This window comes from Kogia breviceps, chromosome 20, assembly GCF_026419965.1.
Source record: "Kogia breviceps isolate mKogBre1 chromosome 20, mKogBre1 haplotype 1, whole genome shotgun sequence".
Classification (NCBI taxonomy): Eukaryota; Metazoa; Chordata; class Mammalia; order Artiodactyla; family Physeteridae; genus Kogia; species Kogia breviceps.
The window spans coordinates 25,408,140-25,434,861 of NC_081329.1; the positions used below are offsets into that span (position 1 = coordinate 25,408,140).

At 42.1% G+C, this 26,722-nt stretch overlaps 1 protein-coding gene across 9 annotated transcripts in view; it reads left to right on the forward strand.

The window, feature by feature from the left end:
• Positions 1 to 26,722, forward strand: part of UNC5D (unc-5 netrin receptor D) — a 567,718-nt gene that overhangs the window by 446,965 nt on the left and 94,031 nt on the right. For 4 of the 9 annotated variants that reach the window (XM_067022440.1, XM_059049202.2, XM_067022443.1 and 1 more), the window contains exons 5-8: positions 2,259 to 2,439; positions 3,277 to 3,444; positions 5,224 to 5,388; positions 24,106 to 24,138. In XM_067022440.1, coding sequence (XP_066878541.1) covers positions 2,259 to 2,439; positions 3,277 to 3,444; positions 5,224 to 5,388; positions 24,106 to 24,138 — 547 coding nt within the window. The remainder of the gene's footprint in view (positions 1 to 2,258; positions 2,440 to 3,276; positions 3,445 to 5,223; positions 5,389 to 24,105; positions 24,139 to 26,722) is intronic. The other 5 variants (XM_067022441.1, XM_067022442.1, XM_067022445.1 and 2 more) reach the window with 3 other exon arrangements.

Here is a 26,722-nt window from a genome sequence, read left to right on the forward strand (position 1 = left end):
GGAATTTTACAAACAGTGGCCCTGGATGTGGGCCATTGCAGCTTAGGGCCCCTCATTGCTGTAACTCCAATGCCCTCACTTCTGCACCTGTTGTAAGAGCTTTCCTTATTTATCTGTTTTTCACTTGGGGCTTTCTGAAAAGCTTTATTTTTATTTATTTATTTAATTTCTTCATTGAAGTATAGTTGATTTATAGTGTTGTATTAGTTTCAGGTATACAGCAAAGTGATTCAGATATATATATATATATTCTTTTTTAGATTCTTTTCCCTTATAGGTTATTACAAAATATTGAGTAGAGTTCCCTGTGCTAGACGGTAGGTCCTTGTTAGTTGTCTATTTTATATATAGTTGTGTGTATCTGTTAATCCCACACTCCTAATTTATTGCTCTCCCACCCTTTCGCCTTTGGTAAACATAAGTCTGTTTTCTATCTCTGTAGGTCTATTTCTGCTTTGTATATAAGTTCATTTGTATCATTTTTTTACATTCCATATATAAGCAATATCATATGATACATATCATATATATCATACGATCAAATAAGCTTTAAATTGAGGAAACAGTCTATGGTTAAATATAAATTTGAATACCACTGTGCTACATAAGTAGTTTTTTAAGCTAAAGTGATTTTTTTCAGATTACTAAATACTTTTTCCTTGAATGTTCCACAATTAACCACCAAGAAGAAAAACAACAGTTACCCCAAGTCTTCTCTTAAAAACCTCTGCAAACATATTGCATTTTCTTCCACCAATTTTTTAAGTGTCTGTATGTTTGTGATTTCTTTTTCTTGTTGCTTTTACAGATTTATGATAACAATGAACATAGTTTTGCATTTTGACTCTTCCATATATTATCAGCATTTTCAGTGTTTTCACTAGTTGAAATCATGACTTTTAGGGCTATATAATATTATATTTTATTACTGAATCATTTATTTAAACAAAGGTCTGTTATTTGGCCTGTAGCTTTGGCATACTTTTTTTTTTCTTCTTTCATTCTTTTTTGCTACAAAAAATAGTTTATTTTGTTTAAATCCTTGTTTGTAGCCCTAATAATTTTCTTTGGTAAATTCCTGGGATCACAATTACAAGAACAGAAGGCTTTTACTATCTTTAAGCCTATTAGATGGAGATAATATTAGGAAGAAAATTCAAGGACAACACCAGGAGTGAAGGGGCCTTGCTATACTAGAAAGGATTGTTAGGGAAGACCTCTCTAAGGAGGAAATACTTGATTAGAGACCTGAATGAAAAGTAGGGTTGAGCCGTAGGGATATTTGCAGGAAAGGCCTTCCAGGTGGAGGGATCAGCAGGTGTTAAGGTCCTGAGGTTGGAACTGGCTTTGAGTTTTCTCAAACAGGAAGCAGTCCAGTAGGGCTGGAGTAGACTGTGCAGAGGTTACTTAGGGGATCTAAGGTGGGGAATTAACTCTGGGCCAGACCAAGATGGGCTTTGTTAGCCATGGTAAGGATTTGCAGTTTTGCTCTTAGTGGGGTTCAAGGCTGTTGACAAGCTAGAGAAAACAAACCAAAGACGGGACTAGCCTATGCTCAGAGGATGTGAAAAGTGAGCTCCTTCGGAAGGGAGACTGAGGCTTAGGTGTCTAGGGTGCCTGATCCGACCGAAATGTCTGCTGAATCACTGAAGTAGTAACATAAACGATCACCAAAGAAACATATCCCCCGAACCAGGGAATATTGAGATCTGAGTTTCATTTATGTGCCTATGATTACCCAAATCTGTGTTACATTGACCTTTAGACATCATCGCACCTTTATTAAAATGTGTTTAAATGGAAACATACTGACTTCAAACCCTGTCTGACAACATAATATCCTCTCTGCACAAAATGCAAATTCTACATATATGTGTTGATTTTTCTGAGCTCCATTTGGGGCCATTTATTAAAATATCATCATCATCGTCATCAGAGTTGCAACACAATGAAATATAATGAAATGACCTAATTACAGTCTTTCCTCTCTCCCACTGCATTTTTAGAAAATAGGTCAAAGTCAATAGGATATTTATGTTCTTTTCTGGCCTCCAGTTTATTAGCTTGAATGTTCACATCCTGAGTATACCAAAAAGTTGGGATATGGAATAAAGATTTTAAAAAATCGTTGTTGTTACTCTGTATGTTAGGTACAGCTCTCTCCCATATGCCCTAACGGCTCATCTTCCAACTCCAGGAAAGTTCTTTTTTTTTTTTTTTTTTTTTAATGACTTATAAACATTGCTGTCTTCTGATAGGTGGAATGGCTGAAAAACGAAGAGCCTATTGACTCTGAACAAGATGAGAACATTGACACCAGGGCAGACCACAACCTCATCATCCGGCAGGCGCGGCTCTCGGACTCCGGGAATTATACATGCATGGCGGCCAACATCGTAGCCAAGAGGAGGAGCCTGTCAGCCACAGTGGTGGTTTATGGTAAGACCAGCCCAAAGGCCAGGAATGGATAGAGAGGACAGAAAGCAGAGCGCTAGAGGGCGGGGCATTTCATTTCAGCTTTCAATGTTGAGAACAGAAAGGCCTTTGGGGGTTATCCATTATAGCGTTCCCTCCTGCCTCGCCCCTTTGACAGGTGAAGGCAGATGCCTGTTTCTCTTTCATCCAGAATTGGACTTCTGGAGGTAGTGACATTTTCGATCTCTTTTCAAAATAATTTTAAAAGTTGTTTGTTTTCTTCCATTGTGTTTCTATTTGAAACAAAATGAGGTGGGCAACTTCCGCTTACCACTCTTCCCAAACCCAACGTGCACCCCTCATCTCCCCCAGACCTGCTGTCGGCACCTCCTCTCCTGGCATATGAAATCCACCAAAAACAAACATGACTATTTGCTGACTATCTCAGGTATTGTATAAATGAAATTCCCAGCTATTGAAGTAAAGGCACTCCCTTCCACAATAGAAGAGCCCTGGGATTTATTTTTGAAGCACTTAAAGTTAATAGAAATTCAAAAGCTGGTGTTTTCTTCTTATACGCTGGATTTTCAAGTGCTTTAGAGATATGTTGATGAGTTCTTCCTATGGTTCATCATTTCCTTGCAATGCAAATTCTCTGCATCCCTCCTGTATCAGAAGAGTAGACTGAGGGGTGGAGTCTAGATCAGCCCCACTGTTGCCTCACGATGGGGCAGCCGGTGAGGGTCCCCGCCAGTCTCTTGGTGCTCAACTCACAACACCTGGCAAGTGGCTTGCACATAGTAGGCAATCAGTAAATACCTCTTTCCTTTTTTTTCTCCCCTCCCCGTTTTTCTCTCTCAGTGAATGGAGGCTGGTCTTCCTGGACAGAGTGGTCAGCCTGCAATGTTCGCTGTGGTAGAGGATGGCAGAAACGTTCCCGGACCTGCACCAACCCAGCTCCTCTCAATGGTGGAGCCTTTTGTGAGGGAATGTCAGTGCAGAAAATAACCTGCACTTCTCTTTGTCCTGGTGAGATATATGTAGATTCCCTTTTCCCTTTGGATCCACCAACATTATTGAGCTGGTGTGAAGCTTTCAGTAGAACCTTCCTTTCCAAAGTTACCATCTTCCAAGTTCTTCGAGTGGAGCCTTTGTCCAAAGTGCTAATGTGGAACTCATTGTAATAGCAAGAACATAGGCGAAATACCTCTGTTTGGGGGCATAATTTTTTTCTTCATACTCAGATGACCCTAGACACTCACCATCAATAAGCCAAATGTTTTGACGTATTTTTATACTACCAGTGTTTGATTGGGCTAAGCCATCCCCTCCTCTCCTTGGGTTCTCCCATTTTGTAGCATTCATCTGTATAATAGGGATTACGTGAGTTGTCTATGAGCACAAAACAGGTACCAAATCCTTGACCGTTTATCATCGGTCACCAATCAACTAACCTCAACCTCATCAGTTTTACCTTTGTATTTATTGGCAATATAATTGGCAGAGATTGTATCACAGCAATTTCCATTTCGAATTTGGACTCTGCTTGCCTCCCTTCCTGAATAGAGAGAGGATTCATTTACCAAATACGGCTTTTATGAGTTCTTTTTCTCATCTTACTGGCTCTCACCCACTTTATACAATGAGGAGTAGCTGAGATGGAAGATGACTTTCTGAATGAAAAGCATATCCTCCCACTGAGAAAGGAATTGATCCTGGGTCTCACACGCATGATCAAACATTAGCTCCAAGGACACTGGACCAGAGACTCATGTCTTTAAAATTGCGAGTCTAGTTCCACTCAAAGCTAAGACCAGGCTCTCACCGGCAGCCTATGCTTGGAGCTTTGTTTTGAATTTGTATTCAATATACATTTATTGAGTGCTTACTATGTGCCAGGTACTGTGCAAGATACATGTATACATGTAATGTCGTTTAGCTCTGTGTTGTGATTTTTATGGCCCCCAGTTGACAGAAAGAGTGAAGTCAGGCTAAGTGCTTGGTTACGGTTGCTCCACCAAGAAGCTGACGGAACCAAGATAAGGACTCAGACCTTTTGCTTCAAGTTCAGTATTTGTATTTTACCCTGCTCTTGACTAGCTGCTCTAGATTAAAAATAGCAATGTCTTCAGTAACCCACATAAACATGGTTGGCCTGTCCCTGGGAGATAGTGGGACACTTGTCTCCAACAGCTGCCATAATCTCTAGGGTGGTTTTTTAGGGGAATTAGATTCAGTTTGTTCGTTTCTACACACAGCAGCAATGCACGACCCAAGAAATTCTATTTGTGTAAAGTCTCGGCATCTTGGGGTTTGGCTGACCTGTTTTAGTTTAATACTGTCAGAATATATGGGTTTAACTTTTTATCATTGAGGGGCTTTTAGGACTTGAAGAGCATTTATTCTACTCTCTGTTCTAAACTATCAACCCACAAGGAAGCAGTGATTACCAGTGGTTCCTGCACCTAGTGTATCCGTCCATCTGAGATGTATTTGGGCATGAAAGATGGGGAGAGAACGGATAATAACATTATTAGCTAACCCAAGGGCACGGGTAATTCAAATATTTGCCCCAATTCAGTAAATTGGTCTCATCCTGAAATAGCAAGAGAATTACGCCACTGCTTTTGTTAGCCTGTCTCTTTAGGAAAGAAACCACGGAGAGAAGATAAACACATATATTATTTTGTTTTTTTGTGGTGGTGACGGTTTAAAATCCAGCTCTAAGAACAACAGCGGCCCTGGGGTGAGTCTCCCGACAGCCGCCAGATTCATTCTAACGATGGTTCCCTCTGTTTCCCTTTGAAGTGGACGGGAGCTGGGAGGTGTGGGGTGAGTGGTCAGTCTGCAGCCCAGAGTGCGAGCATCTGCGGATCCGAGAGTGCACAGCCCCGGCCCCGAGAAACGGGGGCAAATTCTGCGAAGGCCTAAGCCAGGAATCCGAGAACTGCACAGATGGTCTCTGCATCCTAGGTAACACCTTCCTTTGCACATCTTCTGTGTCTGAAATGCCATGACCGCTAATTCGGTGAAATGAGTTCACAGAAAACAAAATCTCCCAGAGCAAAGAGAATATGGGTGAAAAGTGTCGAAAAGTAGACAAAGCGATGTGTAGTGGAGATGGGGTCATTTTAAACATCGTTATCACTGTTAGTTCCACAAATGCATATATTTATGGTGGACGTAACCAGATACGATTTGAAGATACATGATGAGAGAAAATGAGTTAGACTTTTGAGCTTAGCAAGTCTTTTCTTTGAGGGGCCAGCATTTTTAGGTTTGGTGAAATTCTGATACAGATCACCATATGCTTGTATCTCTCCCGGGAATTTTACAGCACTATAAAGTGTTTCATGAACCTCAGAGACCACGGTTCTGGGACAAAGGGACGTGTTGGGACTGTTACCTTACAAATGGGGGGAAAATATGGCACTGAGGAGGTGGGTGGGTTTTGTATCAAATTGGTCTGGCAAGGCAGGAAATAGAATGCTCATTTCAGAACTCCCAAAAGCCTTTGCTTTATTCCTGAGATTACATTCCAGACATCTTCAAGTGACTGTCTGCCTGGCTGTGAAAGTATGGGAGGGTCAAATAGAGCCACGTAGAGATTGGTTTTAATTTGGTGCTGTTCTTTACTAGCTTTGTGATCTTGGGCAAGTCATTTAGCTGCTTAACTTCTCTGACTGTAAGTACCAAAATACTTATTTTTGGTTATTGTCAAGGCTCAGTGATAAAATAATGTATTTGAATATTTCATGGAATAGAATAGGTGCTCAGTAAATATCACTTCCTTCTCTGCTTGCCCACTCAGATGTGCTAAGGTGTATTGATTTTTCTTAGATCCTTCAAAAAACAGGAGATTCGGGGCATACCTATTCTCTAGAACCAGGTTGCCTTCTTGGAAAATATCCAGCAAAAAAAAAAAAAACCCAGTTCAATAGTTTGTCATCTTTTCGGGAATATATGTCACTTTTTATTTGGGAAGATTACGGTATGAAGGAAACATCTAAGTTGCATTTATTTTTCTGTGTCAATATGACTAGCTATGCTTGAAAGCACGCCTCTACAAACAGTTGTATTTTCAAAATAAGTCTAAATGGTTAATACATTGAAACATTGAAAGAAGCACTTTCTCATAGCCCATAGTTTCTTTGTTTGCTGGTACTAGTACTGAGTAGCCTGCGTGTGTCAGATACAATACAAGGGTCTGTAATTAAAGGGAACTTACCCACCAGTCTCAGTGATGAAAGGGCCTGCTCTCGAATAAATGCATTCCGTCCCCTTCCTATGTGAAGAAACATTTTTTTTAAAATCAGCTTTATTGATGATGTCTAATTTACGTGATACAGTCCAACCATTTTAATTGTGCAGGTGGATGAGTTTTGACAAACATGTACGGTTGTATGCACCATCACAGATAAGACAGAGAACATTTCCATTAATCTCCAAAGTCTCCTCATGCTCTTTTGCAGTCAGTCCTTTCCTCCCACCCCAACCACCTTCTACTTTCTTTCACTTGACATGATGCTTTGGACGTTCCTCCATGCTGTTACCTCTATCGGTAATTAGTTCTTTCTTATTCTTAAGTAGTACTCCATTTTATGGATCTACCATAATTTGTTTATCCTTTCACGAGCTGACGGACATAGGGTTGTTACCATTTGGGGGCTACCATGAACAAAGCTGCTATGAACCCTTGTGTACGGATCTTTGTGTGGACATGTATTTTCGTTTCTTTTGGGTAAATACCTAGAAGTGGGATTGGTGGGGCATATCATACTTAGATATGTAACTTTGTAAGAAACTTTCCACAGTAGCTGTAATCATTTAAATTTTTACCACTAAGATGTAACTGCGCTAATTGTTCCACATCTTTGCCAACACTTGGTATTGGTCTTTTTAAAGTAAGTCATTCTACTGAGTAAGTAGATTTGTGATTTTAATTTGCATTTCCGTAATGGCTAACGATATTGAGCAAATTTTCATTTGTTTATTGGTCATTCACCTATGTTTTTTGATGAAGTGTCTATTCCAGTCTTTTCAAATGTAAGGAAACAACACAAACTCATTAGCAAGACGTTTAAGGAAATGTGTCTCTGGCCACCCTTGACTACCACCAGATTTATCTGAAATATACCTTTAAGGTATGACTATTTTTAACATGTTTTTTAACATATTTTTCCATTGATTAGGACTGTAGTTAGGACTCTAATCTCATATATCTTGTAAAAAGCTGTTGACAGTATAACTATGTGGCTACTGATTATAGTGTAGATGATCATTAGACACTTTTGAAATATTAGAAATAAGAAAGTACTGGTTGAATTTTAGATAACCATAGCAATAACCTTTCCTAACAACCACCCACTGAACTTGGGCTTGGGGAAAATTCTCTGAATGTCAAGCTTCAACCTTGGTTGACTGACACTTAGTCTTAGATTTACTGATTGAAGACAGACAACGGTTACCTCCTAAGGTGAGAAAGAATTGTTATCAAATATGTAAATATTATTCATTTGCACTTGTATTGCAATATATAGTTATTTTTTAGTTGAGCAAGAGTTATGTTTAGGGCTAAAAGGAATTACCAGCACTAAGAGGATAGTGACCAGACTAGATCCCAATTTTAAAATCTGAGATACTGTATTCATCTGGGTTCTCCAGAGAAACAGAACCAATAGGATATGTATATAAGATTCAGGCTATAAACATACGTACATACATACATACATACATGTGTAAAGAGATTTATCATGAGAAATTGGTTCATGGTATTATAGAGGCTGGCAAGTCCAGACTCTGTAGAACCAATGTTCCAGTTCAAGTCCAAAGGCTGGCAGGCTGCTATAGAACCAGGAAGAGCCAATGGCCCAGTTCAGAGGCTTTCAGGCAGGAGAAGTCTCTCTTACTTGGGGAGGATCAGGACTTCAGCTGATTAGATGTGACCCACCCACATTATGGAGGGCAATCTGCTTTTCTCAGCCTGTCAATTTCAACGTTGGTCTCATCTGAAAACACCCTCACAGACTAATGTCTGACCAAATATTTGGGCACCTCATGGCCCAGTTGGGTTGGCACATAAAATTAACCATCATAAACGCATATGTACTTGTGGAGTTCCAAAGCATAGTTCTTTCCTTGGAGCCAGTCAAGCCGAGGTTCAGGCAATTGCTTTAATTACTGAATGAAACCCTCCTATGGACATTGGCCACGTGTGGTTTTAGTCTCACATGTGTAGTTTAGTGGATATTCTGTTTACATTTTCCAATAGTGGAAATAAAACGGATAGGGAAACAGTGAGGTTTAGAGTATGTTAAGCACTGAAGGTTGAGAGCTCTGTTAAATCCCCTCATGAGTTTAAAATGCTGTGTATGGGCTTCCCCGGTGGCGCAGTGGTTGAGAATCCGCCTGCCGATGCAGGGGACGCGGGTTCGTGCCCCGGTCCGGGAAGATCCCACATGCCGCGGAGCGGCTGGGCCCGTGAGCCATGGCCGCTGAGCCTGCGCGTCCGGAGCCTGCGCTCCGCAACGGGAGAGGCCACAACAGTGAGAGGCCCACGTACAGGAAAAAAAAAAAAAAAAAAAAATGCTGTGTAAGCCTTTCCTTTCTGTTCTATCTATTCGTTCCCGTGTTCCCTTTTCTACTTAAGCATGGGTTTTTCTAGCATTCTTTGCCTCTGTAATATGCATATTAAAATGTCTGTCAGACATGATCAGAGACTCTTGATGGCTACAATGACTAAGCTTTGTGATGGAAAAAGAGTGAAGCCTGTGAAATCATAGAGGTGAATGAGATGTATTTATACATCAGTGGGACAGGGGTATGTTTCTAAGAGCCCAACGCCGGGATATATTCTGCCCTTTTAGACGGAGAGTGGCTACCCATGTCCACAAAAATGAATAGCATTTTACTATCTCTGCAGGAATCAATGAACAGCAGTCTAGTTAGATGATGCCAACATCACTCTATGCTTCTAGCTGGTACTTCGCCAGAGTGCTCTTGGTGAAACTAGCTGTGCTTTCAGGATAGAGATCCAGTGAAGGCTTGGTTTGATTAAAATAGCATTTGGCAACAGCTTTATGGAGCAGTCGCTTCGTGAAAGATCTAGGTCACGTTCCAGTTGGGGGGATTTCCTTCTTTTAAATTTTTCCCTTTATGCCAGATACGACCCTAAAACAAGTCCTCAATTCCCAACTTCTCTTGGCAGTTACACAATGACACTGCTTGGCTGTTGGATGACCTACAATTCTTTGGTTTTATTTAGCTCTCAACAAAGCATCTGGATTCCTTTTGTGTTGTCCCTGAGGGCTGCATTTCTCCTAGAGATGGAGCTGCCATCTCTGAGTGATCACTTTAATATTGGGGTATGATTGTTGCTAGGTCAGTTGTGACTGGAGCACAGGACCTTAGTGTTGCGCTATCACACATGGCCACACCTAAATGCCCTCAACAAGGAAATAAATGCGCCAAGACCGGGGAGTGTAAGATTGGGCGGTTGGTACCAATAGCAGTGAGTCCGAGGTTCCAAATTACAAGAATAAACTAAACATCCAGTGCCTTTATGCTAGAACCATTCTTTTCGAGGAAGATAATTACGTGGGATGACCGTCGAGAGACAAGAACTTGAGGATCCATGTTTTCTAAGCTTTAACGTCAAAATCAAGTAGTTTTCTGACCACCGGCCTTTCTACTTGCGGAACTTAGCTGCTTCTGGGCCGGAGGATCACAGAAACGTCCACGTAAATGACATGTACATTCCTCGTTGGCAGGAACGGACGGGTGAGGATAGCGGGGTGTTTAGTTTGAGTCTGAGAAGTAAGAGGAGCCTGCGCCCTCTCCTTTTTATTCCAGCAGATGGAAAACTAAGGGCTTTGGCTTCAGAGGATTGAGTGAGTCTGCTTCAGAGGGGATTAGAGCCCAGACGTGCAGTGAGAATGAAGCCAGAGAAATGCCACAGGGACCCGAAAGAGAGAGGGAATCGTCAAGGCTGAGCTACCTGATAGCTAATCCGTCCTTCTTGTCAGGATGTGAGATAGGTCATTTCAACATTGACAGTTCACAGATGGAAATATCAGTTACATGGTGCTTTGTTTTCCTTTCTCCTGAGTACACTTAAGAAAAGTTGGAGGTGACAGTTTGGAAACCTCATCAAGGATAAAGATGTCTATACAAGAGCAGATTCAAATAAACATCCCCCAGCTACATCTCATAATCTAACCACATTGTCCGTTGAACTATCTATCTACTTAAGTGACCTAAAGGAAGCACCTGAAAGGGTGAGCCTGTAATCACATCAGAGTACAGGTCGCCTTGGTAAGCATTTTCTCTCGAATCATTCTAAGCCGCATTGTTATCCATTACAGTAATTACCTAGGTCCCTTCCCTGTATTTCTTAGGGCACTGAATAAGAGAATTTTCACTCCAGAGTTAGCTAAGTGCATCTGAAACAACTCTTCCTTTTTGCTAGTGGTTTACAGAATGTCTGTGTCATATATAAGATTATAACAGATGGATGTCCCTTTACCAAAACGAAAACCGTCATGTCCTTTCTTTGGGCAAAGAGTCAGGAATCATATTGGACTCTTCTAAGAACTTTTTGTTGGATAAGGTCATATTTCAGGGCCCGCTGCACTACATAATTGGTTAATTATAGCAGAGTAAAATTCTATATAGCAAAGAAATAAAAATGGCATCAGCAAGATAACATGCTAGCACAATGCATTAAGCTGTCATGAAGTTTCCTACTGCTTGTTAATTCTCCCAAGTAGTTTTTTTTTTTTTTTTTTTTTTTTTTTGCGGTACGCGGGCCTCTCACTGCTGTGGCCTCTCCGGTTGCGGAGCAGAGGCTCCGGACGCGCAGGCTCAGCGGCCACGGGTCACGGGCCCAGCCGCTCTGCGGCACGTGGGATCTTCCCGGACCGGGGCACGAACCCACGTCCCCCCGCATCGGCAGGCGGACTCTCAACCACTGCGCCACCAGGGAAGCCCTCCCAAGTAGTTTTAATGTTAAAAACCCATTTCCATTCCATTTGTAGTACATAGTAGGTATTCCTTTTTCCATAAAGATTTTCCCTAGAAATACCCAATAGCTGCCTTTCTGCATAACAATTGATTAATTCAGAGTTGCCTTTATGTATACTGCATAGAAAATGTGGATATAATATTGCAGGCCCACAGGAGTGATAAGAAAGTAGATTTGGACATATGTGGTGTCATTAGCAACTTTGCCACAATCTCTCTCCCATGCCCCGATAATACTTTCCCGTTATGAGACCCAATAAGAAGGCCAGTGAATAACACGTTTTAACGAGACAGAGTGAAGTAGCTCATAACAGAAGTTTCCGTTGTGCTTAATTAAAAAAGAAAATAGAGATAGCTCAATACTCATGTGTCTTAGTGAAAGCATTTTTTAAAAATTCTACAAGGCTAAATAAAACTTTTACTTTTGTGCCTTGTGATAAGAGGATTTGAACTCTAGTGCCATATCCTGAGTGGAATTGAGCATAAAAAGGAAAAAGAATGAGCCATATACAGCAAATTACCATAAAATGTCTCCGCTGTGTTATCCACAATCTATGGACTTTTCTACATTTATGCCGTGTTAACAAGATAAAGACATCTGATTGTCTTTTTGAGCATAATCCCCCTTCCAAGTAAGGACTGACCTTCATCCATTGGCCCATGATGATTGATATGTATTTAGTAAACCATTAAAAAGGTACGGCCTCGGGCTTCCCTGGTGGCGCAGTGGTTGAGAATCCGCCTGCCAATGCAGGGGACACGGGTTCGTGCCCCAGTCCGGGAAGATCCCACATGCCGCAGAGCGGCTGGGCCCATGAGCCATGGCCGCTGAGCCTGCGCGTCCGGAGCCTGTGCTCCGCAACGGGAGAGGCCACAACAGTGAGAGGCCTGCGTACCCAAAAAAAAAAAAAAAAATCTACGGCCTCAGGCATAGAAAATAAACTTATGGTTACCAAAGAGGAAAGCTGGGGGCGGGGGGGAGGGATAATTGAGGAGTTTGGGATTAACATACACACACTACTGTATATAAAATAGGTAAACAACAAGACTTACTGAATAGCACACAGAACTATACTCAATATTTTGTAATAACCTATAAGGGAAAAGAATCTGAAAAAGAATATATATATATATATATATATATATATATATATATATATAACTGAATCAGTTTGTTGTACACCTGAAACTAACACAACATTGTAAACCAACTATACTTCAATTAAAAACAAATCTGTGGCCTTTCTTTTCAACCAGCTCTGAAACAATGACTTTTGTCGTGCAGGAAATTTTCCCTCTGTCATCACTTCATCTCTTTATTTCTTCCCAGACGTGTGACACACGTACGTAGTCATGACAGAGTAACCTACACACGAATTCCCTTCTCAGCTAATAGAAATCATTGCAATTATTCTGTCTGTCTGTTCTTCTATTTCCTATTCCTGTCAACTCCCCCTGACCCACCACCGCCATATTTCCATATGAACGTTTACACTGTGCTTACATTCTTTTGGTGGAATTGGACAGGAAGTGCTGTCATACTCCAGAAACATGTCTGGAAGCTTGTTTATCTCTGACGCACCTTGTTAACTCTGTTCACTTTATGAGGGGAATTGAAATAAAACACCTCTCCTGTAAATAGGAAGGACTTTAAAATTAAATTTGGGCAGCTGGAGAACAGGATACATAACCTCCAGATCACATTACTTAGAGCGGGTACACACATCACATTAGAGAGAGAGGAAGAAGACTAAAAACAAAACAACAACAACAAAAAAAACCAAGAAAACCAGGTAGACAGATAAGAACAGATCCCCATGACAGTGTAAACTGGAGACAGAAAACCCAGTAGAAAGCTTAAAAACATTTCTCAAGGATGGGAAATTTTAGCCACAGGGCCAGCTAGTTGATGGGAATACAAATTCATTACAAAGAAAAGAGAAAGATTTTGTTGATGGCATCCCCAAGAAGCACAGGGAAGGCACTGGCTCCAAACTGGGGGTTGCGAGAAGGTACAGAGGTTGAGTTTCCATGAGGGCTGGCCCAGGATTGACCTGGATTGAGCTGGCACTGAGAACAAAGGCTGAATGGCCGTCCAGGGTCCTCTGTGATTCTGAGTTGAGATGTTATTCTCTTTTTGAAAAATTAGAAATGGACATGAACCTAGAATTGAGAGCAATGAATGAGCTGAGCCTATAGGATTTGAACATTTATCCTATAGATAACAGGTTGAGGAATCTGGGCTCTGGGGTCAGATTGCTTGAGTTTGAATTTCGGTTGCAATGCTATGAGCAAATTTCTTCATTTCTCTAAGCCTACATTTATTCCTGTATAAAATAGAAGTTACAATAGTGCCTGTTACAAAGGGTTCATTTTGAGGAGGAAATGACCTAAACCATGCAAAGCATTTGACATCTATAGTAAGCACTCCATTTGTGTAAATAATAATAATAATAATAATGTGTGTGTGTGTGTGTGTGTGTGTGTTCTAGTAAAGGGAATCCTGGGGCAGAAAAAGTGTGTTTTCCATGTTCTGTGGAAGAATTGACAAGTGACACTTTAGATATTTTGTTAAAACATTTCCTAATATATCTGACTAATATAGTATCTAATGAAATTAAATGCTTCACATTCAAGTCTATGGGACACACATTGTGTTCTTTGTATGAACCAGTTCTGAGGGGTAATTTGAGACATGCCGTTAGTTGGAGGAACACGGTTTATAAGGACCCTAACAACTCATGAGGATTCTTCAACTTGGTGTCAGACCAAAGTGTCAATCAATATCCTTTCCCCAAAACGTCTGATAAGTAGCTGAGAGAACAACTCTTGATTTTCCAGTCTTCCTTTGCAGGGGGGATTTAGTTAGGAGGAGGGGACAGACCAGGTGATCTTTGAAGTCCCAACAAGTCCTAAAATTCTATGATCGTAACATTTAATTAAAAATAACTCAAGGGGAAGGCCCAGGAGAGAAGCCTGGATGATCCCCAGGTGAGAAAATCATTCTTTATTATACTGAGAGTTTCCCTCGTGTTGTGAAGTACGCATGTTCTAACAATTGTGTTAGAAAATAAGTTTTCATAAAGCAAAGTCTAATTTGTCAACACGTTTAAAAATCCTTTCTCACTGGTGGGGGAAGATCCACCATGAGCACTACTAGACCATACACAGTCTCCAGATCCCAGGGTTACCCTGCTGGTGCCGGCTCTTCTCCCCAAATTAGCAATTTTGCCATATTTTTTGTATTTTTAAAAGATATCTAGGGGCTTCCCTGGTGGCGCAGTGGTTGAGAATCCGCCTGCCGATGCAGGGGACACGGGTTCGTGCCCCGGTCCGGGAAGATCCCACATGCCGCAGAGCGGCTGGGCCCGTGAGCCATGGCCACTGAGCCTGTGCGTCCGGAGCCTGCGCTCTGCAACGGGAGAGGCCACAACAGTGAGAGGCCCGCGTACCACAAAAAAAAAAAAAAAAAAAAATTAAAAAAAAAAAAAAAAGATATCTAATAGATTTGGTCAGTCACTAATGATATCCAGAGTCAGGAGGTTCCCCAAATTTAGGCTTTCTGTCATATAAAACAGACTCTCCCCATTTCAGCAGTTCTGTGTATTCCAGATCCTACCTCTGCGGTGTATTTAATCAGGACTCAACAAAACCCTGGGTAAGAAATATTAGTCTGGATGAGAGAAAGATTTAATGTCTGAGATCATAGAGTGGACCAGCCATAAAAGAAGTGGCAAGAACCCAATCAGGGAAGTGATTTAAAACAGAGTAATCTACCCCTGTAAAGAATTCAGTGCCCTCTGGGGTGTGCTGAACAAAGTGAATTAAAAGAGACAGAGGAAACGTCTTTGTTTTGATTCTATCTTTTCTCCTTACGTTACAAATTAAATACGTGTGTGTCTTCGAGAGCATTGAGACATGTAATCCAGAAAATGAAGATGATATGAACATCACCAACATGCATTATCCTTAACCCTGGCCTTGTCCTTTTTCCAGAGAAGTGTCAGCATCCTCCTAAGAGCCCTGACCTTGCATACATGTGTTTGGGAGAGGACGATGTTAGTGTGCAGTGCAATAGAAAATTGCCGTGATCATTTAGAAAGAGATCATGGGGTAGGGAAAAGGGCTCTGAACCGGGAGTAAGGAGTCCTAGGTCTCAGTTCGGTTGTTTTGTTACTAGCGTGTGACCTTGCCAGATCTCTCACCATCCCTTGCCTTCTGTCCATAACTATCAAATGGGGCGGGGGGGAGAAGCTTCACCTCAGTATAAAAACTTGAAATCCTTATAATTTTAAATCTTAAATGTAGCTTTCATATCCAGGTGCATATATATCTGTATGTGTATAAATTTCATATTTTATACATGCAGATGTATTTTACACATCTATACATATAAGATTTAATGATACCTCTGGCATGTCAGTGCTGTCAGATATTTGTTTTTTAGCCAGCTTTGAGGAGGTATTCTAGTTCAGTCACGCCTAAAATTAACCGTTTGGATGATGAATTTGCAGGGTGAGAGGGGGACATCTTTTAGATCTGAAACAAAGGTGACCCCATCCCCTACCCAGCAAAGCCGGTTGCCAGCCAGAACTGAGTCATCAAAGCAGGCCTCCAGCATCTGCTCCATTCCCTTCATTGAGAAGCTACAGTGTCCTAGGAATTCATACAGAAATTAGGAAATTTAGAGACCCTGACTTTGTTGTGCTTGTGATCGAAAGTACGTACAAGGCTGAGTAGCACTCGTCTGTTCAACAAATATTTATTGAGTACCTACCATATTCCACTTACTGTTCCAGGCACTGAGAGTAGATGAAAAACACAGATATAGACTCTACACGCCTGAGGCCTGAGGAAGCTTAGAATAAATCTACAAGTCAAAGAGTCACAATTCACAGTTTCTTTTTCAACATTGTTTTTCGGTAAGACAGGACTTATGGCCTGTGTATATCAGTTGCTAAGTATTTCTTCAGCAGTCAGTGAATAGTCATATAACAAACACCCTCCCCAGTCTCACCGCCACCAGCCCCAATCCACTCCCTACCCAGACCTCCCTGTGACCCAGCGACTAAAGGGACCACCCTGGACACAGCAGAAAGTCACCATGACCCTATGTCAGGGCTGCTGCTTACACTGACAGGATGCTTCTAAACTATTTTTAAATAATTTGAATATCACTCCTCCCTTAAGGTAAGGAAAGTGATCATGATAACATTTATCAATAGATTATTCCCTTAAGCTTGAATTATAGACTCTGAACATTTATGGTTAGTTTTGAGTGAGTGTGTATGTCTATATACACATACATATATTTTTCTGTTGTGGATAGAAGGGAGGGAATCAAAGCAAAACGATTTACAGGATAGGAGGATTTTAATATGCGTCTTCCCTCGGAGCAGAATTGGAAAAAGTGCATTTTATCACTTTGAGGCCAATTGCCGACAAGAAAGTCTTTGCGGACAGATGCTTAAACATCTTTGCTGTAACCCCAAAGCATACTGTACCCTGCATATCCATCATAAACACAAACTAACCCACAGTGAATCCGTGGGAACGGACAAAGGTGGTAAGAAATCTAGACATTGAAGTGATTTCGTTCAAAAATGAAATATGCAGATGCTCCTTGGGAGTATGGTCATTATGGATACTTATTCGTCTGAGTTTAGGAAATACAAAAGACATTCCTATAAGAGACGTCAAATTTGAAAGAAGGAAGAAGGAAGACGACATCATCTCATGCGCACAAATTGTGTGATTTGGCTGAGGGGCAATTGTGGAAGGTCTTTGTCATCAGAAGTCATATCCATGAGCTGTCTCTTACAGGACCCATCTGATTTCCCCTAATTAATATGATGGGATCTTGAACAGTTCTTTGGTAGAAGATATTAATAGAGCTGATCTTCATTTACTGATGTACATCTCAGATCTTACGGGTTTTTATTCAGGTGGGGGGTTTGCCATTCAGTCCTGGAATTTCTCTAATTACCCAGATACCTCTGAGGAAACCAGTGATTTCTCCAACAGACGTAACCAACTGGAAAGCCCTGGGAGGAATCTCTCGAAACCTCCGGTTCTCTGTACTTGTCCTGCATGGATGGATGTGCTCAGAGTGCACTTTTTAAATGTTTGTTTTATATTGGAGTCTAGTTGATTAACAATGTTGTGTTAGTTTCAGGTGTACAGCAAAGTGATTCGGTTATACATATGCATGTATCTATTCTTTTTCAAATTCTTTTCCCATGGGGAGGGGTAAATTGGGAGTTTGGGATTGACATATACACACCACTATATTTAAAATGGGTAGCCAACGAGAACCTACTGTATAGCACAGGAAACTCTGCTCAGAGTGCATTTTAAAAGGGGCAGTAGATCTTATGATGGTCTATACAGGCTGGCAAGCGGGGAGAGGAAGTAAGAATTGAAGTAACTCAGTAACGTGGCGTAAATACAGTCTCTGAAGAGTCATTTCTGAGCAGGATCTTTTAAAAAAAAATGAACCCAAAAGAAAAATGCAATGCAGAAATTAACAACTGAAAAGAGTAAAAAACGAGAGATGCTCTGTGTTTTTACGCTCTTGTGATTTTGCTGTGTTTTCCATCGCCGGAAGAATTTCATGGTTTTACAAGAGCCGGTGGTTGTGTTTCTGCATGTCCTACAGCCTTAGTGAGCTCTCACCAACCACAGGAGAACAGAATAGAATCCCTGCTTGTCCTCTTCAGTGTCTGCCTGACACGTTCAATCACGGTGGTGTTGACAGTGAAAGCAGACCTCGTGTTTATCTAATTATCTGCCAGTGCTAATACAAAGCACATCCACCAGATCCTGGGATTTCCTGCAGCTTTGGAGAGCATTCAGAGGGTGTAACACTGCTTCTTAATTATTTCTGGTTACGGGGGAAGAGCGGAGGCGTGAGTAAATGAAACACACTGATAATCAATAACTTCAACTTTTTTTCTCCCCATCAGTAAATAATCAAGCAAATAGCTTTTAATTTCACTTCTCCTGCTACTGTTTTTCTTGCCATGATCCTCTGTTGCAGTGCCAATTATTTGTGAGCTCATCATTTAAATATGATGTTCATGTTAGGAACCCATAACTAGTGGTGTTGACAAAAGTATAAAATCAATCAAATGAACACTTACGAAGTAATATATTTTGAAAGAAATTGCATAGTATTTTAGTGAGTATAGAGAAGGGAGAGATTTCTTCGAACAGAGTAGTAATCACCAAAGATTTCATGAAGGGATCAGAAATTGATCTAGGCGTTGGAGAGAGGACATTTGTATATAGGAGTCTTGGAGGGAGGAGGGTGTCCTTGGAGAGGCAACAGCTTGGGCAAAAGCACTGAGAGTTCATGGATTGATCGGACTAGAATATGGATTTTTGCTGAGGTGCAGCGGAAACTGAGTCACATTTGGTGTGGTGGGACCAGTTAATAGAAGACCATAAAGGTAGACAGAGAAATTGGCCATGATGTGGAGGCTGTGGAATCATGGCAGATTCCTACATAATGATGCTAGAGAATTCTTCCAGCAAACAAGGAACTAGCCAGAGAGAATGGGCAGAGAAGAGTCAATCGGCCGCACACTTCAGAATCAGCTCCTAAGTAATCTGTGATTACAAAGACGGTGGAGGGTAAATGAAAATAAAACTGAATTCAAGACATATCTTTTGTGGGGGTGGGGGTGAAAAAGTTTCCAGAGCATATGATCTATGAGGAAGGAAATAATGAAAATGGTCTTTGGAGATGAAAACATGGGACGTGTCCCATGTTTAGTGAAAAGAATGGCGATCATGAACTCTAATGACATGTGTCAACTGCTGCCCGGCAGGAGAGAGCTGTCCTGGCTACTGTCCTGGTTGGGATTTAGTCCACACGGAGTGGCTTGATGCCTGAGTCTCAAGGAACATATGTGTGGTATCCAAAACCCATAGAAGCCGATTTCAAATAATCACAAGGCACAGGTTTTGAGGGCAGCCCCTTGCCCAGTCTGTGGGTTGGAGATTGAATCCATCCATCCACATGTGTCGTCTTGCAATGTTTCTGTAGTGTGGTGGTCAGCACGTCCGCCTTACCCATGTGTCATCTCTCCTTAGTCTGGCTCGCTCAGATCCGTGGGATGTGGGCTGCATGCAGCTGGCCACATTTGTTCCCTGGCAGAGAAAGGATAAGGCTGGATGTGGGTGGGTGGGAAGGTAGGAATGCAGCCATAAATACATTCTAAGAACAATGGAAATGCTTTGGGAGCATCCCATATAAAAAGGAAGCCAAAATTTAAAGAAAGGTGGGAAAGAAATGAATCGCCACCAAAAATAAAAAGGTAGATTGTCCTCTCTCTCTCCCTCCCTCCCTCCCTCCCTCTCTCTCTCTCTCTCTCTCCCTCTCTCTGCCTCTGTCTCTCTCCCCCTTCTCTTCCCTTGCCTCATATATAAATATATGTACCTCTATGCACACACTCACCACACGCATGGCAGACACAAAGCAATATTTGCAATACAGAACTAAGAGACAAAAGCAGATTGCCGAACAATATATAAAAGACAATTCCATGTTTTTGTAGGTAAAAATGATCAATTACTGTCAGTTTCGTGTAGTTTCCTGCTAATACATGTATAAGCATATATGTGTGCACATAATCTTATATATATATAAAATCACAGAGGAAAAAAGCCTAGGGCTTCCCTGGTGGCGCAGTGGTTGAGAGTCCACCTGCCAATGCAGGGGACGCGGGTTCGTGCCCTGGTCCGGGAAGATCCCACATGCTGCGGAGCGGCTGGGCCCGTGAGCCATGGCCGCTGAGCCTGCGCGTCCGGAGCCTGTGCTCCGCAACAGGAGAGGCCACAACAGTGAGAGGCCCGCGTACCACCAAAAAAAAAAAAAGAAAGAAAAAAGCCTAGACTTGTATATATAACTTAACATAATAGTGATTATCTCTTGGTGGTAGAATTATGGGGGGGTTTTTTTGCACTTATCTGTATTTTTTTGATATGACAAGTATAAATAATAAAAATGATTTTTAAAAGAAAACACAATTTAAAACACTATTAAAAATAAAATTTAAAAATCACTTGCACATCTTTAGCCTGTAAATACACAAAATCACTACAGGTCTGAGTTATAATTACCATCAATTTCTGTTTACCCAGAAGGTACCTCCTGGTGTATAAGTTAGACCCTGGGAAAACTGTTGTGATTTTTCCAAACTACAGCTCAGCTGCCACTGGCTCAGAATTACATTTCTCTGCCTGCAAGACCCTTCTGGGCCCTTCTGTACACTCCAGCTACCCCAAAGCCTCTTGGGAGGCAGAGAGGAACTGGAGTTGAGTACACAGAACCCCAGATTTGTTGCCAGGAAGTGGTGGTGCCCTCGGTAATCACAAAAACACAAACCCCAATTAGGAGTTCTTGGAGAGGGGCCTAAGCATGGGTGTCTTTCTTTTTAAAAGCTCCCCAGGTAATTTTAATATGCAGCCTATGTGAAGAACCATGGCCCTAATGGATTAATTACTAAGGGGCCATTTGAACATGGTCTTGGATAGAGGTAAAATTAAAATGGAGAGGATTTGGTGGACCAAGGCCAGTGACTGCATGGCCCTGAGCCTTGTGAGAAAATGATTCTGCAAACAGAATAAAAGAACATGAACTGTGGGTGGGCCATTCTTGCAAAACATAGCGAGGTTGGTGGTAGCCCTCTCCTGAGCTCACCATAGAACAATCTCTAATCAGACATTTCAAGCTGGGAAAAATGGTCTGTGAGAGAGCAGCTTGCTGACAAGATCCTGCTTTTCACAAAGTACAGCAGAACCCAATATTGATGCAGATGCCAGGGGACTAAAGCTCTTTTGGACACCAGAGACTTCCAGCCTTTTCCGTGAGAAGATGCAGGCTAACAGACGTGCTGGATCTCAGCATAACACACGCGACGGTAGAGGAGCGGCCCTTTGAATAATTTTGACTCTGCTTTCAGCATTCATTTCAGGTGGATTTCTGTGGAATGTCTTTGGTAGTTATTCTAAGGATTTATAGGAGTGAAAGCAGGGTAGCAACAGGGGTCTTCTGGTCGCTGCCCTTCTTTTTACATGGCAGGAAAGGGAACTTTCGACTTGCCCTTGGTGTCCACAAGCAGAGGACAGGACTTGGCACATGTTTCTTAACTCCCGTTCGAGGATCCCTGAAATTCACTAGAATTTCCGATTTGGAGCTGTGCCTTGTCTCCACGCAGTAGCACATGAGTCATTTTTGTCCTCTGAACAAGTATGATGATCATATTCATAACATGTTAAATTTTTTTTCATCAGCTGCTATTTATTGATGGCTGAACATGTGCTAGCCCGATGCCGCCTGACTTCATGGTTATCATGTTTAATCCCCGGACCAAGCTTCAAGGGCCTTTTTATTCCCATTTTACTGTGGGGAACACTGAGGTCACCGAGATAGATGAAGCCAATCCAAGATTTAAATCCATTCCGGATCCTGAGAGTCTGCACTGATCCGCCGTCAGTGGTGACGACGGCAGAGCTGGGCGTCATCAGGTCAGAGCGGAGGATGCCCTCCTCTGCTGCTCTGTGCATCCATGTGGCCCCTGCCCTCTATCCGGGGACCTTAGCCCTGGGGTTTTCAGCTCCATTCACTCTTTCTGTTTTTCAGAGCTGTACCAGGTCGAACTCTACTACCCCAGTTTCTTCACATCTTGGCTATATTCGCTTTATTTTTCTGAGGAGTAGTTATACATCTCACCTGTTTTTAATGGAGTTTCATTTTGCTCCCCGGCATAATCTTCGTTCCTGTGGTTTAGAAGGAGGAAAATACTGTTAAGCTCAGCCAGATGTTCTGCATGTCTCTTTGTGTCGTCCTAGCAGTGCATCACTTTCAGATGTCTTAGCCTTGGCCCGCCAGCATGGCTCTGCCCATGCCAAATGCTTATAGCACGCAATAAGCAAAAGCTGAAGTCAGGTTAAAACCACCAAAGTCGTTTTGTTCTAGTTCTTGAGTGCATTAGCATCTGGACTTTGGGCAATACCACCTGCTCTAAGGAAACTAGTATGGCATTGACTCTGTGCAGTAAGGGAAATGCGAGGTTTTGGTTTTAAGAAACCTGACTGTGTAAGAATCTGAATATGATCGTATCAACTTGAACAAATTATTATATTTTATGAGGATTTCTTTTTTAAAGAAAGATTTGTCAGATATTACCCTTTGCCTGTTAACTTCCCCTCATTGTAAAAAAAAAAAAACAATGGTGGCCCCTTTGCAAAAGTGTGATTTACACACAACTTTTATAAGCTACTTCCATCACAAATCAGATGGCAAAACACACAAGAGTCACATGTAAAGCACACGGCAAGCGTTTTCTGTCAAAATCAGTATTAAGTGCAGGAGTGGGGTAGGATAAGAGATATTCCGTGAAGGATTCGGAACCTAGCTGTGTCTGTCTGCCTGGGAGGGGTTACGGTGCAGTCAGCCAGATAATATTTATGAAGTTCTCAAATGTGTACTGTGCGAGATTTGATTCAGTTAAAAACATAATCCAAAATGACAGCGTCTCTCCCCGCTTGGCTCGCCTTCAGGCAAAGAGAGGAAGGAGGCTACCCAAGGTGACTTTTCAAGGTCCCCTGCCTTATGGGAGTCTGTGAATGCTTAGCAACAGCCCCCGTGCTTGTAGTCTGACTGTGTTCCTTCTACACCCTAAGAAGCCCCACATGAGAGGAACGATGGACCCTGCAAATCCTCTGGAATTGGACATGGTGTCAGTCCCGGTCTCCCCAGGTTTCTGCGTGGTGGTGGAGTTGTGTTGGCCTGGAATGGGACCGGGGGCAGGAGGAATGGTTACTGGAGGGCCTGTGGTGTAAGAGAAAGCAAGCCATAGGCACCACGTCTCCAAGTGATTTGCAAGATGAATGCAAAATATTTGGTGATGAAAGATGGCAGGGGATGGTGGATGAAGGGCCAGCCATGAAGAGAATGGATAAGAATGTCTAACTTGCTTTAGAAAAGACCGAGTGTCTTTTCTCTGTATCCATCTCATCTGACCGCTGCCCTGCTCAATAGCACGATTAAAAAGGACACTTTTCCACTAAGAGAGATCATCCACATTTTAACAGATAATCAAGATCTGAAACCAAAAAGTGTGATTTCTTAAAAATAAACCTTCAACACGCTCACAATACCATAGCACCTATACCCAACGAGAACGGAAAAAAAAAGCAGAGTTTGGAACATTTTCTCCAGACCATGATAACTGCAAACCAATGCAGGATCCCTTTAAATATTTATTCATGGTTCGTTTTTCTATCATCATATACAGTGAAATAGCATCCCTTACCTGACCAGTCTTCTACTGTATATAAAAAAGGAACAGGCGGCAAGCTCACTGCTCTCATCATGCCGATAAGAATCTAACAAATGCAAAAGAAAGAAACTCTAGTAAGCCTGAGGGATTTTTTTTTTTTTGAAGGAATGAAGCAGTCATCCTAGAAAAATATTGCAAAAGAGAAAAATGTTTTAAATTAGAATGAAAAGGATAAATATAAGTAACATAATCCGTATTGTCTGCAGAAAGAGAGAAAATGTTTCCTTTATAGAGGTAGACGTAAAGGAATATAGGAAATATATCTGCTCCGTGTAAATTATTAAATGCAACTTTCTTTTTTTGTCTTTCTTTCTTTTAGATAAAAAACCTCTTCATGAAATAAAACCCCAAAGTAAGTTATTTTTCCTCTTGTGAATATCACTTATTCTCATATTTGCTGCTTTACTGTTGTACTTGTCTAGGAGCCAAACTGAATTGAAGTTCCTTCGAAAGATCCAGGGCTTTCGGGGGGGCTTCTTCTCATTGGGTTTGGAGTCACATATCAGAGGTTTAAATGGAACAGAAATATGCACACCCCCTCGCCTCCTTCAGAGTAAAAGTAAATCTCTCCTCTTGATTCCGCCTGCCGAGAGCAGTCCAGTTATCTGCAAATGTCATCTAGGACTCTTATTTCTGAGGAGATTTATCTCATTACAATTAATAACTATTTGTCAGTACAGGCTTTCATGAGAGCAGCCTTGGGCAATAGCCTGATTACAAGACTCTCCACCTAGGAAGGGGCAGGGGGCGCCTAAGAGAAGAACCCTGAAATCCATGGCAACTGGGTAGACTAAGAACCAGTATTCCACAGTGAAAAGGCCAGGAATTGAACCTGGTGGGTGGGTGCTGGCTCGAGGTCTCTGTCCATTGGCTTGCTTCCTGGAGAGGCCTTTGCATTCTCTCCATCTTACGCATCCAGTAGATTTGGGGGACAGAGCACAGCTTGAATGCTTGGCAGCTCGGCGTTCAACCCCAGCGTGCTCAGCCCCGGCTGAAACTGAGGGCCACCGGAGGCCATTTATAAATCCCAATTCCCAGGCTGTACCCCAGTGAAATCAAAATGGGAAGAGGGGATTCAGAACACAGGAATCCCTAGTATTAAAAGCTCCTCAGGTGATTTCAATGTGCAGCTTGGATTGAGAACTGTTTTTCTTAGAAAAATAGTTCACGAAACTTAGATAAGCGACCACATGCATCAGAATCTTGGGTTATGGTGGGAGCTTGTTAAATATGCCTCCCCTCAGAATAGAACAAATTAATTTGAACACCCAGTGCAGGGGCAGCTCCTGAGAATCTACATTTTAATATGTTTCCCCAATGGTTCTCAGCAATGTGTAAAGTATACTAGGGCATCAGATAGACGTCAGAGTCCATAGAGAAGGGCATCAGCATTGCAGCTCTTAGCAATGGTAGAAAGAGACAGCTCCCTAGCCAGCTTGGTTTGTAAAGCTTGTGAAAGACATTCTTGACCAGTATCTCCTATTTTGGTCGGAAAATGAATGGCTTTTGATCTTTTAAATCCTAGGGTATTGCCATTAGAATAGCATGGGCGAGGTAACAGCTTCGATTAGCCACCTTCTTTGAAAGAATTAACACCCTGTGAAGATAGACAGAAATCAGTGCCTTGGGATGGGGGTCAGGTGACATGAGAGGAAGATGCAGTGAAGCTGTGATGTTCATACTTCAGATGTTGGCTTGAGATAGAAAGATGCCATGACTTCTGGAGCCTGAGAACTTTACAGAACAACAAAAACAAACCTTCTTGTTTTCCCTGCTGTCTGCTGCCCATAAAGTCGTTATTGGGACTTAGGCAGCGGCCCTCCGGAGTCATGCATGTTGGATTTGGAACTCATGGGAAGACTGAAGGTGGGGAAGCCTGATTGGGGGGGGGGGGGGGTGCGTGCACGCACGCATGTGAGGGTGGAGGAGAAAAGGGGGCACTGAGTGTTCGGCTTGTGTCTGGGCCAAGGCCTCAGAGGGACTGCTGGAGTCAGTGGGCCCCCAGGGCTTCCTGGTCACGGGGGAGCCCTCACCATCCACTGGCCCCTGTGTGCAGCCTAAGCAAGGTTATGGGTATCCATGTGGCGGCCAACGGGAGAGTTCCTCAGAAATGCATGTGTGTTTTTTGAAAATTAATTTCATGCATAGTTTGCGAGTCCTGTGCCATTCTAATTTGGGTACAGATTTGGGTACATTCCAGCCGTAAGCCCCACAATAGCTAGTTCTGGTCCTCGGGGACTCGTGAATGAGGTTTTGCTTGGGGTTCTCGCTCCTCTACACCGTGCTTAATTGCTGGATACTGCCACGGAAACGCTTAAACTGTTTTAATTTGTGATTTCCTAAAAATAAAACCTTAACAGAATCAGTGTGATTGCAAAAGGCTCCCAGAGGCATCGGATCCGGGTTCTGGAGGCTGCACGGTTAGGAGTGCATTATATGAAGGCGGGCTGTGGTTGTTTGTTGAAAGAGAGGGGCTTCGCTGAAGATTCCATGAATCATCATTGATGCAAAATCCAAGTCAATTATGAAGATAATTGAGAAACAACATGTTCCTATATATAGCTGTGCACATGATCCTCTGCCAGGCTGGTTGGATGGAAACCATCCCTCGGAGCCTCCCGGGCAGATCCGTGTGAGGCGGGCTGAGGATCCGGCTTTGAGTTGCGGGGAGGTGTGAAAAGAAAGTGAAGTCTTAAGATGCCTGTTGGCAAATCTTAATGACAAACGGGGGGGGGGGGGAATATGTGCACAGCATCGCTCCTGAAAGCACTTATTGTAAATGAGATAATTTAATCAATTACGTTTCCTAATGTACTAAACCGAATGTTTCATTTTCTGCTTCTGCACATCTTAAATTATCTTCAGGTGTTTTAGGAGATTTAATCATAGTTAATAGAAACTTCATTACCAGCAAATGTGCTTTCAATAAATGTTGT